Source organism: Excalfactoria chinensis, chromosome 19 (genome assembly GCF_039878825.1).
Source record: "Excalfactoria chinensis isolate bCotChi1 chromosome 19, bCotChi1.hap2, whole genome shotgun sequence".
In the NCBI taxonomy this organism is placed as follows: Eukaryota; Metazoa; Chordata; class Aves; order Galliformes; family Phasianidae; genus Excalfactoria; species Excalfactoria chinensis.
The window spans coordinates 754,062-773,886 of NC_092843.1; the positions used below are offsets into that span (position 1 = coordinate 754,062).

General features: G+C 46.5%; 1 protein-coding gene across 1 annotated transcript in view; it reads right to left on the bottom strand.

The window, feature by feature from the left end:
* Positions 1–15,784: 15,784 nt before the first annotated feature.
* The window catches only part of GALNT17 (polypeptide N-acetylgalactosaminyltransferase 17), a 133,509-nt gene continuing 129,468 nt past the window's right edge, over positions 15,785–19,825 (bottom strand). The window contains exons 10-11 of the mRNA XM_072353288.1: positions 18,020–18,187; positions 15,785–17,772 (exon numbers count right to left, since the gene is read on the bottom strand). Of these exons, the coding sequence (XP_072209389.1) occupies positions 17,644–17,772; positions 18,020–18,187 (297 nt within the window). The 3' untranslated portion in view covers positions 15,785–17,643. The remainder of the gene's footprint in view (positions 17,773–18,019; positions 18,188–19,825) is intronic.

Consider the following 19,825-nt stretch of genomic DNA (forward strand, 5'->3'; position numbering starts at 1 on the left):
CCAAGTTTGCCAAAGCTCCTTTAGCTCACATGGTTATTTCAGTGCCATCTACACAACAGAGGAAAATAGCATCCAGAAGCCCCATGCTTCAATTTGCCACTGGGAAGTTTTAGCTATTGGATGCCATGGGAGAACTGTGCGGGTCTGATCCAGCTCCTGGGGAGTCAATGGAAACGTTCCCAGACTTGGTGGGATTTGGATTAGGTCATCATACAGCACAGTATTTCACACCCTGGCTCTTTGCTTTGTTTAAATGGAGTCTGGCCAAGGCCTCAAATTTAATTACTGGAATACAAATAGTGGAGAAAGAAAGCTTTCCATAGTCAGGATAAAATTCAGGCATGGCCCCATTTATATCTGCTTGCCATCAATGGGCTCCTGATGCTCAAAGCTCCCAGCAGGCAGCGCCTTCAGTTCGACACGATGCCTTCCTCCAGTGATGCACACTGTGCCCATCGCCCTGCAGGTTGGCTCAGATCACATCCGCTCATTGCACACTTCTTCCTGATTAACATCTATAGAAAGTTTTTTTGCTAATGCAAATCCAGAGGCAGTCATTTATTTGGTGAAAGCCAGCTAATCGTGGGAAGGCTTTTTCCCTGAAAGTATAGACTTAATATCATCTTGTTTTAATTGCTTCTTTGAGAGTTGTTTTTTTTTTTTTTTTTTTTTTTTTTAAATAAAAAATATTTTAATTAAAAAAATAAATTTGCCAAGACAATCTTCCAGATCTTTCCCCATTTATTCTTCTTGCCACCAAAATTATCAGTACACTTGCAAAGTTCTAAAGAAAGTAATTACAGCAGATGTCGATCGCTGCCGCTCGCGCTGAGGCTGCTGGATGCTGCACATCAGTCTCCGAACTTCTTTTCAACTTTCTGAAACTGCACATTCTGTACTAAAAAAATTCCCATTTTTAATCTTTCCTCAGAATGGAGGCTGTCTGCTGAGGAGCTGGGATGCTTTTGTGCCAATTGCTAAACATACGGGAGATTGAGGGGGGATGAAAGGGAAAGAACGGATACAATTAAGGAACTAATAATACAGATGCAGAGATCTGGGCAATAAACCTGTTTGAAAACAGGTGATCCCACTGCCATCTGTTCCTCTTGTCACTGGCTATAAGGGAATGACTATTCCAATACAAACCATTCTATCATCCTATGAGTTTATTGTTCCTATAATGTCATTTACAGTGAGTGAAGACCCTGCCCTACCACCACCTTCCCACAGTATTATGAGTATGGTAGTATCAGGCTGAAGATGCCAAGTGCACGCCTGCCACACTGTAATAAATGTCTTTTAACCCCAATTTCTGTTTAGATCTCTATTTGCCTGTAATGAGCTGCCTTTAGAGGAAGCTGTCAAAAACAGTTCTCATGCAATGACAGAAAACTGAGATAATCACAGGCCGACCAAACTGTCACTACAGAGACAAATGCAGTGCAGCAACATAACCACCGGGTCAGCAACCTGTAGCATGATGCTGGGGATGCTGGCAAGCACATTTCCTGTGTCCTGCGGCTGCACAGATAGGACTGGGATCCCTGGATTGCTTGCTGGCAGTGGATTGCTTCTAGGCTTCAGCTAAGATGTAGATGGACAAATAGTGGAAACTCTGGGATAGATAAGTTGTGCAGAAGCTCCAGCTCTTATAACATCATAAAGTAGCGCCTTAAAAATTTGCCTCAGCCCATCAGTTTTCAGCCCCTGTCCTTCTAAAGCTGGTGAGCTCGACCAGTCAATAAGATTCTGTTCCAGTGGAGAAGCTTAAAAAAGCCCTCTAAGATCATCCAGCCCAACTGTCCACCTACCACCAATAGTGCCCACTGACTACGTCCCCTCAGTGCCACATCCCCATGGATGGTGACTCCACCACCCTCCTGGGCAGCCTGTTGTGGTACCTGACCACTCTTTTGGAGAAGCAATGTTTCCTAAAATCCAACCTGAACCTCCCCCGGTGCCACTTGAGGCCATTCCCTCTCTCCTGATTGAGTGTTGCTGCTACTGAGCCATGCCCTGATTCTTCAAGTCCTATCCTGCAGGGTGTTCTGCAGCAAACATTAAAGCCTCCAGAGTGAAAGATTTCAAATGGAAGGGCTGAGAGACCCCCGGCTTTGTCAGTATGAACAGTACCACTGTAATAAGCATAATCACTGCGTGTTGTACGGAAAACCTCTCCAGTGATTGCTGTTTGCAGAGGCTGATTAAATATAAATTAAAGTCATCTGCATGTTCAGCATGCTACGTGAATTGAATATCAAGAGCATCCTCCTGACTGGCCCAACAGTGTGTTGGAGGTGATCAGCCCCTGGGATGTATGCATACACACAGACTGCTTTGTGTGCTCAGACAAGCACCAGCAACCTTGGCATCTGCGTGTTATCATTATTAAAAGAGCGTGGAGTTTCATCAGGGGGAAGGGGGGTATGGTACAAGTACATGATGGTACAAGTCTTACCACTAAATCTGAAATATCATCCAAATCAAGGCCCATGGAATCGTGCTGTCTCTAGCCTACAGAAGAGAGGTACGGACTTGGAGCATGCTGCATGTGAGAGCTCCTTGGATAACCCATGTCTATCATGGCTCTATTGAGATTGATCTCTTGACCCATGTCTGAAGGCAAGCCTTGCTAAGAGAAGCAATAGGGTAACTGATGTCCCAGATTCTATGGTCAGAAATCGAAAACACGGACTCCAAGATGTGTCCATTTTTTTCTCTATCTCTATTTCTAAGGAGGACTTTGTTTAAGAAGTTGCCTGGAGACACTGTGAACAGCCGGACCAGGGGAGATGCATGAGGAAGCTTATGACCAAAGCTGTAGGATCTGAGGAAGGCGGATGTTTGTACTTACTGTGCTGAGCCAGCTCCTACACTGCTGGTGCCAATTTTAGTGTCTCCTCTTGTTTCAAACCAGAAAGAACCCCAAAGCCTGAAAAATACTGAAAATGGAATTTGCTTCTTATGCTGAAAGAAAGCTGCAGGTACCAAAAACAGGCTCCAGATTAGGCCCTGCCAACACAGTCCTGCCAAAAGTAAATGCATTTGCAAGTGTATAACCCATACTTTAACCTTGAAGTCCCTCAACCACCTACTCTGAATATTTTTTGTGACTTAAACTCAATTTTCAAGAGGCAATTTTATAATATAAAGGTTTTCCTACTCGTTTGGAGACCGATCACTGATTCATTGGCTTTTGGACAAATGAAAATAGCAATTATTTTTAAATGGTTTCCCCCTGTAAATGGGAAAAACAAGCATCAGTTCAGAGGACAGAAGAGAAGAAACAATTGAAGAGGGACTACACTGTGCCAGAACAGAAGAGATGTTGGGCATATGCGTTTGCTTATGCTGGTCGTGGTGACAGGCTCTAAGGAAGAAAGAGATCACAAATTAGGGGTACTGCAAATCAGTGTTATTTCTTGGGAGAGTAGTTACAGTGCCGCCATGATAAATGGCTTCTGAGAATTCAGGGTACACACTGTTGACATCTGTCAGGCAGGAAGCTGGATGCAGATCACAATAGTAATTACTCCAGCACTTTTAACCAAATCAGAGGAGTGAACTTGTACGAATAAAAAGGCTCCTTTATGTAGAAGCTGCCAAGTTTAAAATCAATTCCTGGCTTTGCAGAAACCCAAAGCAACCCTGAGCAGCCTCGGTAAGCACCACGTTTCTCTTACAGACTTGCTGAACAATGAACCTGACCCCGCAGAAAGCCCCGCTCCGGCACAAAGGTTGTTACTGCGCCATCGCGCCAACTCCGCGCTCCCTTGGAAGGATTAACATTTAATTATTTCCCAGTTTGTTTTATGAAATATCGACGTGCTGCTTCCTTCACAATAAGCCATAAAGACATCATCCCTGCTGCATGCGGGGGGAGCTCACTGGTTCTTGTTTACCCATCCCTTTCTCTAGGTTCCGCTCTGAAATTGCTACTGAACGCTCCAGGCTGAGCTGAGCAGATACCAGCAGGTAGAGCTAACAACCAGCGTTAATAAAAAGCAATGAAGCATTCTTACAAGGCAAACTGTTATCCCTTTACAGCTCACAGCCTCCTCGCTCTGACAAGATGATGATCAACAGATGTGGAAGCATCAGATGGAGGCAGCTCCAAAAAGCTGTCGCGTTACACATCCTCCGACAATCGAAAACATCTGATTTATGCATTCATAGACATTTCTTAATACTTTGGGGATGCTTTATCTCGTTGGCCAAACAAATCTACATCACTTCTAAGTGTGAAACAATGTGTTATTATAGTTAGATTGACCCTGGTGATATCAGAAACCTTCCAGTCGCAGTGACTTCACTCATGAAAATCCTTTGTATTGAAACAGTCCAGCTTTGTAAAGGTCTTACTGCGTGACAAAGAAGCCTTGGGATAACCGCATCCTTGTGGCCTTCCAACCATGCTCCTGTCCAAGACATGATCTCACCACAGGGCTCTGCTGCCTTCTGCTGAAACAATGCCTTCTTCTGTATCCCGAGGAAGTTGTTCACTTCTCTGGCATGCTAAGGTAGGGTTTCAGGAGCAGAGATTGCAGTTCACACCTCTGTGCTAATCTAAACCAGGAACAACTGCCTGCCTTTACTGAGCAACTGCAAAGATGACATGCTTAGAAATAGCCATCTGCCTTCTTGCTCTCTGTCTGAAAAATAGGGCTGGGAATCACTTTTTTCCATTGGCTTTCGCAGCCGGAATTAGGCTGCACACACCCAGAAGCAATGGGTCTGCTGCACAGCTAGCACAAGAAACCTACAGCAACACCTCGCAGGCTGCCAAAAGCCCCACGTTGTCCCCAGTCCCACCAAGTTACAGCCATGGGGACGAGTTGGTCAAAGCATGGAGGCAGCTGGCATGGGAGCCTCAGTGATTTGTCTCAATTATGGTACAAAACATCTCTATCTAGGGATGTTCACCTTAACCGCTGTCATCCAGATTATGTTGGTTATTAGGGAAGGTTACAGTGAGGCACAGGTGGTACAGGCAGTTCTAATAAATGTTTTAAGAGCTGTTCATCCACATCATGCTTTAGATACTCCCGGGTCACAGCTGCTCGTACAGGAAGAGTGGCTCAGCTGCAGGCATCATCTCAGCTCTACTCATCTACCTCTAACAACCCCAAGCCTGTCGCTGTGTTTTCAGCTGCTAGGAAAAAAAATGATAGGCTAACCCTTAACAGTTCTCCTCCGGCTGTATGAGTCTGTGAGCATCCTGAGCACCAAGACAAATCTTCCCACTTCACAAACTGCTCGATTTTCTCTGCTCACCACTCCCTGACCCCTCTGGTTAGAGCTGATATCAAAAGTGAATGATGCCAGATGAGATAGAGACTGAGTAAGCGCAGGTATTTCTCTATTTAGATTGATCCCCATTTATCTTCCAATAGATCCAAACACTTTATTTTTCAGAATCTGATCAATAACTTCCTGTGACACACTTGACCCAAGTGTTTATTTCCACAGATCCTTCTCAGCACGGAGAATGGAGCTGACCTAAGCAGCAAGTTAAGAACGCGTGGTCATTCTGAGCCATATAAATTCCTGGTGTCATTTTCCATTGCAAGAGCAAATGGGCGTAAATAGCACCGTCTGCATCTCATGTGGAGAGTGAGAAAAGCATATTCTTTTCACTGGATTTGGTTTTCCTATTGCTCTCCGCATATAGAAGAGCTACCTTAATTAATGCAAGCTTATTATGAAATTAGAGCACCAATATAATTACAGCATTGATTAAAAAGTCAATAAAACAACCAGCTAAACCTCTTTTGAAAGTGGAGCAATATGAATGCTACTTGATTAAAGATTACAATTCAGTCAATATTTAACCATTCAATTGTATTGACTTAATTTCGACGTGAAGCTGGGAATAAGCGTCTCTTGGGACTTAATTATGTTGGTTTCTCTTTCTTTGTTGATTTCTTGTTTGTTTGTTTGTTTTGATTTTCCCTAAACTTCTGACAGAGCAGAGCTTCCATCCCAGGGAGCCACATTCCATGAAGATAATTTATGGGTAATTAGGAGTTCTGGTAATTGTGTTTATATCTGAAAATTAACTTTAAGAAATCCATCATAGCTTTAAAAAGTCATTTTTCCTTCAAGACAGCCTCCGTTATGCGTTTGTTATTGAACCTGGCAGCTAGCTCAAATCAATGGCTGTGCTTTAAACTTACTGAAGGTCACCCTGCTGCTTAGCAAAGACATTTGCCCTCCCTCTTTCACAAGCACTGAGAGAAACATTGCTGCAACCTCCTAACCAACCTCCAGCTCCCCAGTGACACACAAGGAGGCCACACCTTTCCATTTTAACTCTAGCACTGGATCTGTAACACAAAAGACCTATGAAGAGGATGGAGTTTCCTTTCCAGGAAGCACTGACCCCCTAAGGGCCCAGCCCAAGGCAGAAGGCACAATGTAATGGGGAATGCAACCCATACTCTCATATTCAGCAGTGAGTGAGAGAAATCAAACTTCTCTGCCATCTGAGCAAGAACTGCAGGGAAGTTTTTGTAGGAGCTTCAAGAAAACAGGTGTGCATTGCTGTTGTCACCCCTTTCGGAAGGACATGGAAGCAGTTTAATGTTAGAAAGGCAACTCAAAGCCCAGACGTGCTTTGAGATTGCAGCAAAGATGCTCTGTTGTAATTTGGAGCATGGCAGAAGTGATGTTCTGGCATGCAAGTGAGATGTTAAAAAAAACAACACAGAACAAAAAGAGGCACAACACACACACAACAGATTATGACATCTAGTGGTAAAAGGAGCTGTGCACACAGGCTGTACTGCTGCACTGAGCCCTACAAGACACTTTAATGCCAGTCATGAGAGCCAGGCTATTTTTGGCAGCAAATTCACTGTACTTACGTCTGCACTTCTTGACAATAATCTGTGTGCAAAGTGCAGGCTCTTTCTTTGCGGGTCTATCAGAAGTCAATGCACTACATGCAACGGGTGAGTGCTTTCAGCTCCTCCACCAGCTATGCTGCACATGGAAAACAGCCCTCTGCGTGGGCAGGTATCATACTGACAATAGCAGATAGCTCCAGCTCAAACCCAGATATCTCTGAGCTTTTATCATCATCCTTGCTGCTGGCTTCTGTGAAATGATGATTGGCTGCACCCTCTATTCTTCTGGTGTGTAAAATCCCCATATCAGATTGAGAAGGCCAACTATTGGCATTCTTTCTAGATACTCTTGTACAAAGTTGGGCTTGATGATCCTTATGGGTCTCTTCCAACACAGGATTTCCTATGATTCTATCATTCTAAGATTCTGTGAAGGTACTGTGATCATAACGCATTGTAACTTTAGGATATGGGATGACTTCAGCTTTTTTAGGTCATTTGGTGCTCCCATACATCACAAATGAGCTGCCCAAGTCCTGCAGAATAGCATTGCTGGAAGAAACCAATGGACCTGAACAGAACTCTGCAGCAACGTCTCTCCTAGAGCATAACTTCTGCCAGACTTATAATGGCATGCAGCAGTGTTATTCCTTCAGGAATCTGATACAAATCTGGACCTTTGGTAGACCCCCACCACCAAAACCTGGGCTCTGTAGGGTGTGAGAACCAAAGCACCTTGCTCTAAGAGCATCCTGCATCTCAGGGTGGACCCACTGAATCTGGGTTCAGTTTGGCCTTCCTGTGATATACAACAAAGATCAGCAAGTGAAAGCCATGAGGGCTGCTGATAATGTCCAGAGCAGGTGAACCCACGTCTCTGAACCTAAAGGAAGGAGGGAGAAAACTGTGAGCGTCCCTTTTCTTAGTAGGGAAGGTAAACACTGCCACGTCTGCCCAGCTGCTGCTCAGCTTGCTGGTGCTTCTACAACACGCATCACTCTAGCTAATAACTCAGCACAAATAGCATAACACTGAATTAAGAATTGTCCACAGTGAATTAAGCAGGATCAATTTAGAAGAATATTAATGTTTGCGTAGGATAAACCGAGTCCCTGGCTGCCTTTTAAAGCAATTCTTTAAACTGTAAGTGTACCCAGTTAAAAAACCCTGAAATGCCTGCTAAAAACCCCTTGTCTTAACTGCTGTGATCCAGAGCACTTGGTGTGGAGGGGCTTTATCAAGTGACACAGCAATGGGCACATTGCTAGCGCTGCTCCATAGGACCCCAGTGTTATCTAAAGCTCCCACGTTAATGGGAACACAGTGGTTTGCTGCAGGGTTTACTGGGGAGATATCCTTCAAGGAGGACTTCATGCATAGTTTAATCCAGGTCCCCAAGGACGCCTCATCAAGCAGTCCCCCCACCGGATCCAGTCCCCAGACATCCTGCTAGGCAGCTATAGATAGACCAGGTGACGCAAATACTGGTACCTCTCGCATCCCCTTATCCTCCATCCATGCTGGAACTGTACTTGCTGGCATTAATGCCCACACGCTTCCTGCTAGGACTCCTCTAGGTAGTGCATTAGTCACACAGCTTGTCAACGTGAGCTCCAGGCCAGCATTTATTTGAACTCCTCTTTTTCATTATTTTTTTTCCCCCTAGCAGAACTGTCATTGCCTTCAGTGAGAATGTGAGTGCATCCAACAGCCATCTCCTATTTGCTGCTGGGGAGGTCGCATGTTTCCATCACTAAATCTTGCAGTGTTTTGCAAACACGGAATCACAGGAGGGGACCACTGTCCTGCTAAAGCAGTTCCCTACTCTAAGTTGAACAGGAAAGTGTCCAAGTGGTTTTGAGTATCTCCAAGGAAGAAGATACCCCTGTCTGGGCAGCCTGTTCCAGGTCTCTGACACCCTCACAGCAGATATATCATTCCTTGTGCTCACTGGAACTTCCTGTGTTCTAGTTTGTGCCCATTATCCCTTATTCTGTTGCTGGACATCACTGAAAAGAAGCTGGTTTTCTCCACTTGGCACCTGCCCACATCCCTGCATGCCCTGACTCAGTATAGAAACATAAAATGCACAGCATTCACAAATACATGTGCAATATTCAGACAGCGTTGCAGACGGAGCAAGAGGAGTAAATCAAGCTTCACCAAATCTGCCTGCAAGACAAGAATAAGTCCTCTATTATCATTTAAAAGAGAAGATCGTTCCCCTTTCTGCCTGTGGATAAGCTGAAACCAATCATGACCACAGATAAATCCATCCTGACATCTTGTGCCGAGACTTTGAGTAACACCAAAGGGTTTTATAAAGAGGAAAGCTCAAGGTGAATATTACTCAGGGTCTCTCTGCTCCTTCTTTCACTGCCCATGAGAGCATCACCACACGTGATAGGAAATGCACTTAGCTCCAAGTGGACACTGGGTGCTGAAGAACGAGGAAAGGGGACAAAAGATGGAATTAGGACACACGACCACAGCCACTGAAGAGATCACAGCTGCCTCAATTGCTTCGGTGCTTCCCACTGCTTACAACTCACTTCTTGCACTCCCAGTTTGTCTCCTCTTGGAGCAAAAGCTGAGCACCTCAGCTCTCCAACCACGGCCAAACCTTTCCAGACCCAAACAGCAGGGCGTGTTGGAGGGGAGCAGCACCCTTTCCTACCTACCGACTTAACAATACTGGCCATCTTTTCCTTGCAACACTTCGCTGCCGAACCTCGCTCCTGGATGTTTTGCCTTACGTCTTGAGGACCTCTTGTGGTGGAAAGTAAAAGTGTGCTTTTTGAGAGGGAGAACAGGGCTGTGGGGTGCGGGCTGATGAGGTGCCTACGGTTTTTCTTTACAGAAGCTTTGCAAACAGAGAAATGGAGATCAGATGCTCCCCCTCCTCCAAAGTACTCCAGACAAAGGGATGCGTCCCCCAGCTTATTTACAAGGGCTTTGTTCTTACTATGAATAAACTCAAGCGTAACTTCCAAAGGCTTTGTTTCTAAGTGGGTACCTCTGGTCAGCACCTCCAATAGCTCGGAGTGCATAAAGCAGAACTGTGCTCTTGTCATAGCCCATGCCACCACCAGGTGCTGCAGCACAGTGCAGGGCTGGGACAGCACTACTGAAAGCACAGCCACCTCTACGTGCCACCTCGTGCATCTCCTGCTCAGCTCCCAGCAGCTGCAGGACCCCTCACACCAAAGCTGTGTGTGTGAGGCTGCAGTTCCACGCTGCCCCTGCTAACAGCTGCTCCTGGATGGAAGTTCCATCAATGGATCCTCTCTAAAATATTAAACCACTGTTTCTTCTCTCCCAGTGCCTGAATAATTAACCTGTAGCCAGTTCATCACTGTGCCTCTGCCAGGGTGCATTGGGACCCTTCTTGCAGGACACAGGGCTCCTGGAGCAAAGCATGGCAATGAAGCATCCCACTTTCCCTTACATTTTTGAGGGCTGCATCTTGCAGCGCCTCTAATACTGCTCCAACATTGTGACATGGGTGTTACTGGGCCCACATGAGCCCACGCTGGAAAAGCCAAGACCGCTTCGATCCCCATCCTGACAAGCATGGCCCGTCCTGGGCTTTGACACGTAGGAACTGCTCTGAGCCAGACCCAAAGCAGTTCGCGAGGCTGTTGCCATTAACATCAAATGGAGGTTTAGAGGCTGTTAGTAAATACTCAGTCTTACCGCTAGGTGGAGTCACTTTGTCTTTTTTGGGGACAACAATGTTAAAGTATTTCGATAGAGATGATTCAAACTGAGGTGAGCATTTGTATCAGTCAGGACAGCACACAGCAAGAGCTGTTTGAGTTCCAGGCACACGGTGGCACTGGGGAAGCAGCTTTCAATGCTAAGCAGCCCTTGCAGAGTTTCACTCATTGCACCCATGAGGACAAGGACACGGGGCAGCAGAAAGCCCTTCATGCAAAGCATGAACTTCACTCTCCGTGCACACAAAGGATGTGCTCTGTAGGGTTTGGTACCCAGCAACAGCACCCATGCACGTACATCATGGTGGGGTATCCAGGAGGGGTAACACACACAGAAGGGGAGTACAGGGCTCTGCTGTGAGCACTGGGACACTGACACCAACCTAGTGGGCAAAAGGTGGCCTCTGTGCAAGCAGTAATAAACGTTTGGAGCAGGCTGCACATAGCAGAGCTGAAAAATAACAGTGATGAAGCATGAAATGCTGCAGCAAACACCTCCCAGGTAGTTTTCCAGGCCAATGGTTACAGCATTTGCACTCAGTGTTCACACACAAATAATAATAATAATCAAAGGAAAAGAAACAACAGAACGGTGCGTGCACCTAACAAGATTAAAAATAATCACAATGATTTTAAAAGTCCTCCTCGGGAAACAATGACGCTTTTTATGCACTGTTTATCTGTTTGGAGTCTCCGAGGAGCCCCACATTTAAAGAGGCCAAAATCCAGGGTGCTGTGATGCACTTTGAGGTCCCAAAGGTTTGGGGAGCAGCTCTGTGCTCTGAGCTCCCTGCCCTCTGCACAGCTGATTTCTGCAGAAGAACACGGCTATTATTGACTCGATTGTCTGTCTCATTGCAGTTTAATAGCAAAATTGCAGAGAAATGGATGAGCTTATTACTTTTAGCAATTTCACGCCCATATTTTCAGCATGGGGGAAATTGTTCATTACAACATGAGAAGCAGCTCGTTTGGCTTTGAGGTTTTAAGCTCTCTGATGTTAAGTGTCTTGAATAACAAATATGTGTTACCTGGCCACCTTTTCCCAGGAAGGACTCAAATACTTGGGGGGGGGGGGATCAATTTCACAAGCAATTAAATATTAAGCAACATTTTAATGGGAGCTTTTCAATCCCCCCTGTATTGGTTGTTAATATACAGATGGTAGCAAATGTACAGAAGGAATAAGCAAAGGGAAACTCACCGGTGGTGGTGCCTTGGCTGAAGAAGCTGGGGCAGTCCTCACTGGGGAGCAATCTCCAAGAGATGCTGCCTCAGTGGGAGTCAGCCCTTAAATGAGGTCTCAGAGGGGATGGAGTCAAGCTCCATCACTCTCACCTGTGCTCCCACAGCTGACCCCACACCTGCCTCAGCTGATTAATCAGAGGTTCAGGCTGTGATTACCAATCTCCCATACACCCACCATGTGACTCCAGCCATGAAGTAACCCATGCATGAGATCCCCCTCCTCTGGTCAGACCACACTGATGCTCTTAGAATCACCAGGGTTGGAAAAGACCACCAAGATCATTCAATCCAACCATCGACCCACCACCACCATTCAATTACCCACAGCAGGAGCACTGGAGCAGGTGCCTGCCAGCTCTGGGATGCACCCAGCAGCACTCTGCTTTCAGAACACTGTTTTTCTACACGTGCATCACTGGAAAACCATGTTTTCCCCTCACCAGCTATTGTCAGCAATCACTTACCTCCCAACAGTCCAGAGATAGCAGCTGATTAATATCAAATCTCTGGGAGCTGTTAGATATCCATCAAAGGCTGAAGCGTGTGTCTTTTGCCTATTGAAACAGTTTAACCACTGATGGGATTATAATTATCTTGCTATCAACTGCAACAAAGCAGCTCAGCAGGAGCTGTTACACTTAAACAGGGGAGGTCAATGGAATTATTCTAGTGGGAAAGTAAATGTGAGACCGTGCCCTTGCTCTATGGATTGCCTGTAATTAATAGGGTCTGTGATTTATAGCGGGGCCACGCTATCACCTGGCAGTGATGGGGCTGGCAGCTGCGTGCCCTGGGCTGTGCTCTCCCGGTGGGATGTGCACAGCTGGGAGCGATGCTCAGCTCCAGCAGGGGGTGATGAAGAAGCGGTGATGCTTTGGGGCAGCGGAGCACGGAAACTTCAGCTCACTCTTTTTTGAGCAGATGGGACAAACATCAACCAGGAAGGGGCCGGGGAACCTCGCATCCCCATGGCCAAGTATTAGGGCTGGGCACGGCAGGGCTGACTGCTCCCCTGGTCCCATGCTGTGAGGGCACCTCTGTTATCAGCAGACATTTCCTCATTTCCCATCTGACTGATTGCACCCCAATCTCTGCCATCTCCCTTTCCTGGCTGTTACCCCCTTCATACTTCAAACCTGTTAGAAGAAAACAGGAGATGGGGAATCAGTGATGTCCAATGAACAAAACAATGGGAGAGAGAGCAAGAATAGGGGAGAGCAAAGCAAGAAAAAAAGAGATGAAATGGGAAAGAATAAGGAAGGGTGAAAAAGAAAAAAAAAATCAGGAGAAACAAGCAATCAAAAGAAATAGCAAAGGAAAGAGAGCAAACAGAAGGAAGTACATGGAGAATAAAGGAGCAAGCAAGGACAGAGACAGAGCAACCTCCTGCTGAGAGCAAAGAGAGGAGCGTAAGGCGGCCCCAGCCACAAAAAGTAAAACAAGACAGTCATAAAGACAAAGAGAGAGCAGAACGAAAATAGCACCAAAGCCAAAAACATGATGGGAATGGGGGTGGTGGTGAGCTGACCCCTGGAGCGGAGGGGGAAAGCAGAGTGCAGGGAGTGCTCCTGAGGAGCTCCGTCTGCTGCCATCCCATGCCATGGGATGAGGAAGGGACCTGTGGGGACATCCAGGGGACTTCTGAGCCCCTCCAAGGGATGGTGTAAGGCTCAGAGCATCCTGCTGGGAGCTGCTCTGCTCTCACAATGCCAGAAGCTGTTACTGTTTTACCACTAGGTGCCAATCCTGGTCTCCGCACAGCACATCACCTTGACCCCACTCTGCCACTGTTTTCCTCCTGGCTGTGATTTCTGAAGAGCACAATATGAATTAGCTCCTATGTGGGTTCTTGCCTATAACAATAAAACCTAGAATGACAATAGCCAGGAAATACATTTGGAAAGCTATTACCCATCACGTCTCAGAACCACCAGATGGGAATAAGATACAAAACTCCTCCTTGGAAAGCTTTGTGGGTTGTACAATCTTTTCTCTTGCTATTTTGTCTTTTGACACTTGACACAGAGGACCATGTCCCTGGTCCCATCTGGTCCTAACCTGGTCCCACCAGCACCGACTGCTGCAGAGCTGAGTGACCAGAGCAGCTTCAACCGGTCTGGGAGCATCATGAGACTCCTATCTATGCAGTGCATGAGTGCCCCAACAGCTCACTGCTCAAGCAGAGAAGTTTTGCTATTGGCACCCTAGAAGTTAAACTTTTGAAATGACTGCATTTTAACTGCAGCTGAGGGAAGTTTCTGCAAGTTCAGATGTGCCCAGGGCAGCACAAAGGTTCTATTAAGAATAAGAGCTGTTCGTTGACTTACATTGGCCAGAAAGCACATGGGATGATCTTACAGCTCTCTAACCCGGATCTTTTCCCATAGGAAGTCTTAAGCAGTGACTGGATGCTCCGTGCTGGAGCTGTATTGATCATGCTCTGCAGAAATGAGCTCAGGGCTGGAGGCCACACTCACCTGGAGTGTTTCCAGCAGCCAGCCATGCCCTCAGCTCATAAAAACACCAACAGTGCCCTTGCTGCACACACAGACATAGCTCCTACCATCCATACCTACCCACACCTCATTGGGAGGATCATCATTACCAGCCAACTTGGGTTTCAAGCCATTTTCAAGCCATGCCTCGAGTTTCAGGTCACTTTTAGTAGCATCCACTTTGGGTCCATTTGCAAGCGATGCTGTTTTGCTGTGTAACATCTCTTTTTAACTTCTTTAATGTAATTGCATTATCTTGGTGAGTGGCAGCCAGCACAGGAGGGTGAAACGGGAGGTTAATTTGCACCGGCCATCTCTCTTGATTTCTCCTTCATTTCCATTTCTTTTTAAAATGGAACTTCCATTAAAACAGCAGCACACTTTTCTATTAACTGAGTAACAGAGAAGAATGACTGCCTCTGTATCTCATCAACGGTGAATCTTTTTAAAATCACTCAAGAGGCAAGGCTCGAATCATATATTTAATAAGAACCACTTTGATATCACTTTTTAAAGCAATTAACATTATTATTAGAGATAAGCGCAAGATGCAACATTCAGATCCAGATTCCTAAGACAGATTTCTAAGGTTTCGGAGGGTGCAGACCTCAGGTCGTCGCCTCAGCAATCATCCCTGTGTGTCACAGACCAATATGAGAACAGAACTGCACTTACACGGCAGATAAAACTCTCCATTTTAATCCCAATTTTGCTGCTTTTCAGTCACTTCCAAGCAGTGAGAAGAGGGAAACCATCTTGACAAGGTTTCTTCTCCACTTGAAGGTCCTGGGGTGAAGAATTCATTTCCACACCCCCTTCCTTTGGGACATGCACGAAGGGAACATCTCTGGCTTTCTGTTGAAGAAGCAGAGCCTATCGCCAATGGAATCCAGATGTTTCGTGTCACCTGAGCTGACAAGCATGTGGATGTCACCATACTGGTCCTCAGGTGACCTCAGCCAACAGTCCCATGGTTCAGCACAGCGACCCCTGCCTGCTGGAGAAGCACATCCTGCAAACAACAGCAGGCGCAGCCACACGCTCTGCAGCGCTGACGGCGATGGGGACAGAAGCTTCCAGCAGCAGATGGAAGGCTGGCGGCGGGGACACCTTCCACCACCACAATTAAATCTGACAAAGCCCATCTGCTGGCGCCCTGAGCGCTGGCAGGACCAGAGCGGAGCTGAGAACCGTGAATGATAGCACAGCAACATCCAAAGGATTCCTTTCTTCCCCCACCCCCTCCAAAACATGCAGGCTTTTCCCAGTGCTAAAAAATACGTGGCTTCCACCGATGACTGACAGCAACTGATCACTCAATTAAAAGGGAATTTTACATTTTGGCCACGAGCTGCGAAGTCTCAAATCCCCCAGACTTTCTTGGTGCGAGTCCTCTCCATTGGCAAATGGCTTTTCTTAGAGGGCAGCAACAAATGCAGCCTCATGCATCTAGAGACATTGCAATCGTGTCTGTTTCATAAGTGCTAAAATTTATTACACGAGAGATGATGCAACAGCGAGTAAGAGCAAAATTCTACATTGAGTCCCTACTTTGCAATTCAGGACAACAAGAGGTTTTACTGCGTGACGGAAAGGAGAAAACCCAGAGACAACTCCATTGAGTCTTGTGACGTGTAAGTGAACAATCAGATGCGATGCTGTAAGAAGGAACAATGAAATTTCTCCGATTCTGTTCAATAAATTACTAAAACATGAATCATAAACCTGCTGCATGGCATTGAAAATTCAACTCATTAAACACCCAGGTAGCATTATCCCGATGCAAATGGAAGACAGGCATGAGTGCTCTGCAGCAAACAACTCTGTGCACATCCCATCTTTGGGAAACGTATTTACACATACATCTCATATATTAATATATTTTAGTGCACCCTAGCCAGAGGGCAACCAGAAAGAGTATTATTCTGTGAGAAGGACAGGAGATGGGCTGGCTTCCCCTCCCAGCTGAGCAAAGCCTGCAGCCATCCATTATTAGTCCCACATCCATGTGAAATGACTTTTCAAGATGTTTCCCTTTTCCAGTTAGCCAGACACCAGGACCCCAAACCAAAGTGTCCCACAGTAGCTGAATAGATTTAGTTCCCAGGTCAGATAAACCAGGCGAGATCATCCCACTGTGTTAACAAGCCTTAAGTGACTTCAAGATGAAGAATTTCAGGCAAGCTGCCATTTATTGGTCTCTTGCCCTCTCTCTCCCTTCCTTGCATCAACATCACTGCAGAAACACACTGAGCAGGCAGGATAGATGTGTTTGAGCCTCAAGAAGAAAACTATACCACTACAGAGGTAAGGAGACTACCGCTATCCATGTCTTCATTCAGAGGCAAGGATGCCTTAAAAACAAACCCCATAGCCTCCATGAGAAGGAAGCCTGAGCAGGACTTTCTCTCACATGATCTGCCCTCAGCCTCTTGCACACATCAGCACATCCACCCTGAAAACAGCAAAAGAAAAGGGTAACAGGGTCCACAAGGGGCCAGCATCAGGCTGGCAGCCTGCTGTGCAACGCTTGGGCTGCCATGGGTTAATGCTAACAAGGCATGCATCCAAAAGACCCCAACATGGGACAGGTAACCAGTTGTGGGGCTTTCCACTTGGGCTTTCCACAGAGAGGCTGGTGCTGTGTGGGGCTGGTTCAGCCAACAGCAGCAAGTGGGTGATGAGGAGCTCAGGATTCTTATTCAACTGCATTTCATGTTGTGACACCTGTGATGGGGAACTGGAGAGATCTACAGGATCTACCAGGGTGCCTCTGAGAGCTTTGCTTCTCCCAGACTCAAGAAAGGGGCTGCTGGATGATGGAGCAAGAAAAGGAAAAGATGCAATGCTCCTAGCAAGATGCCATGTCATTCAAACGCAGCTTCTTCACAGCTTGGTGGCCTTTTCCTCTCACAAGCACACATATTTGCACGCTTGCCACGCAGATACATGCAGGGTCTCTTGACTTCAATCACCGTACAAACCTGGCTGGGTCTTGGGAGTGCTTGGAGTCATCTGGGAAAGCAGCATTTCAATGCTCACAAAGATGCACGAGCTTATTACACTTATTCCAGCAGAAATAAGTGCTACCTTTTAGAGTGCTTGCCAGAAGAAAATTAGAGTTCTGATCCAATTTCACACAGTTGAAATCACCCGTGGGAGACTAATATACAATAAAAATAAAGACACAAATGCCCATTTCCCCCCATGTCCTCTCCTAATAACACGAATAAAGCTCTGATTTGATATGTTGTCCTTTCCAAAGGAGTCCAGACAGATTGGTCCAAGTCAGTCACCTTTCAGGTGAAACTCCTCTGACTTCTCCACTCTTTACTTGATGAAGTTTTTAATTGTCCACCTCTGTCCTGTGCAGCTGCGAAGGATCAGGTCGATGCCGGCCACTCCCCTGTTCTCCACCTCCAAGCAGCGCCCCGTCCCCTTGTTTAGGATGGCACCGTTCTAAAATCAAAGACAGGGAGAAAACATCAAAAAGAATTCAAAACGTGTGGATGCCTGTGAAGCAAGTCAGGACTGCACACGGCAGGACTGTGTGGCTGGAAAGTTCACAGTGCTCTGTGGGGCAATAATGAAATTCAAGCAATAAAATCATTTCCAGATTCATCAATGGGGTTGACTGGAGCGACCTTTATCACTACCAGCCCACGGTATGAGAGAGAGAGGCAGTGATGGCAGACCCAAAACACACCTGGATGAAATTCCAGCGTTTATGAAGGCTGCTCTTGACTTTGTCGCAGTCGAGGAGCTGGGGGAAGCGGCTCTTCACGTTGTCCACCAGGCAGCGGGTGTCGGGCAGGAGCGTCGTGGTCCCAAGGGCACCAAGGTGAAGGAACCCCTCCTTGGTGTAGCGTGCAAGCTGGGACGGAGGAGGGGAAAAAGACCATTAATATCCTTGAAGTATCACTTAAATGCAATAGAGGACAATCATGGCAGAGCCCAAGGGAAAATCTGTGAGGATGATGAACAGAGAAAGAACTGATGAGGATAAAAGAGTAACCCTTTCTCCAGCCTTTCTCTCCTGTTGTTAAGTTTAGCTTGCAGATACAGGTGAGGAGTCAGGGCAGGAAAGGAAGGGGGAAGGAGAAGGGGGTGAGGTGGGAGGGAAGGAGAGGGGAGAGGAGATTCTGAGCCTTAAATCACAGGGCAGCCTCCTCCTGGCTTTGGTTCCTGGCTGGATCCAGCTGGCTCAGAGGCCACACTCATGTGCTTGCCAAGCCAGTCTTGCTTTGTACAGCAAGCAAGGCCACTGGTGCATCAGGCAGAGCCTTCCAGCAACCTCTGCATTAGCCAAAGGGCAACACATCACTGGTTCTGTTACCCAGGGATGCAGGCCCAAGCATCCCCCATAGCTCAGCAGTGCAGCAAAGGTGATGGAACCACACCTGACTGCTGCAGTAGCACCAGCACGAGTGCCATCCAGCCCTGGGTGCTGCAGTGGATGCTGTGAGAACCAGGGCTGGGGGTGTGAGAAGCAGATGGAACCGTGATGGCACCATGAAGACACCGTGCATAAAGGGCTCCTGCATCTGCACTGTTTGAGAGACCCCACTACAATGTTTCCCTAAACATATTTAAATTCAGGAGTGAAAAGGAGATGAATGACAGCGGCCTGCCTTTCATAGTTCAGGGGAAAGATATACACAGCTGCTTATTTAAATTATGAATCAATCCATTATCTAGCAGACAAACGAGGAGTATTCAGCACGTTAATTAACTGAGCATATCTGTGACCCAGATGTTTAAAAAGAGACAGTAAATCACACTGGGAGTATGGGTTATCTCAGTTAGAATAATTAAACACTGAAAATCAAGTTAAAACAATGTAGAAGGGTCTGACTTGAGCTAGCAACAGTAGATGCAGTGCCTGAATCTCCTTTTCCTTGTTGGTCTGGGAAACCAACTTTTTATACGGGCAGATAGTGACAGGAGAAAGGGGAATGGTTTTAAACTAGGAGAAGAGAGATTTATGTTAGATGTTAAGGGGAGATTCTTTGCTTAGAAGGTAGTGAGGCGCTGGCACTGCTACCCAGAGCTGTGAGTGCCCCATCCCTGCAGGTACCCCAGGCTATAGATGGGCTCTGGGCAGCCTGAGCTGGGGGGCACCCAGCCCACGCAGGGGTTGGAACTGGATAGTCTGTAAAGTCCCTCCCAAAACAACCATCCTATGGTTCTATAATTCTACGACTCGTTGAGCACCTGAAGAAATTTCTCAGCCAAACACAGGACAGTAAAGAAACCAAACAGACCAAGGGGACAGACCAGAGACAAACTGTCTGAAAACACTAATGAGCACATTGAGAAGTGGTTAATCTTGATGAAGTCTTTCACAGCTTAATCAGTGCAAGCAGCCCTTGGCCACATCACCAGAGAGAAAAAGAGGATTCATATCTACAGCATTTTCCAAACGTATCTCCAAGTTTAGGCTACAAAAAAGACAGCTTTGGATCTCTAATTGAGTCACCGAGTCCTAAAAATACAGGATGAAAAGCTCTGG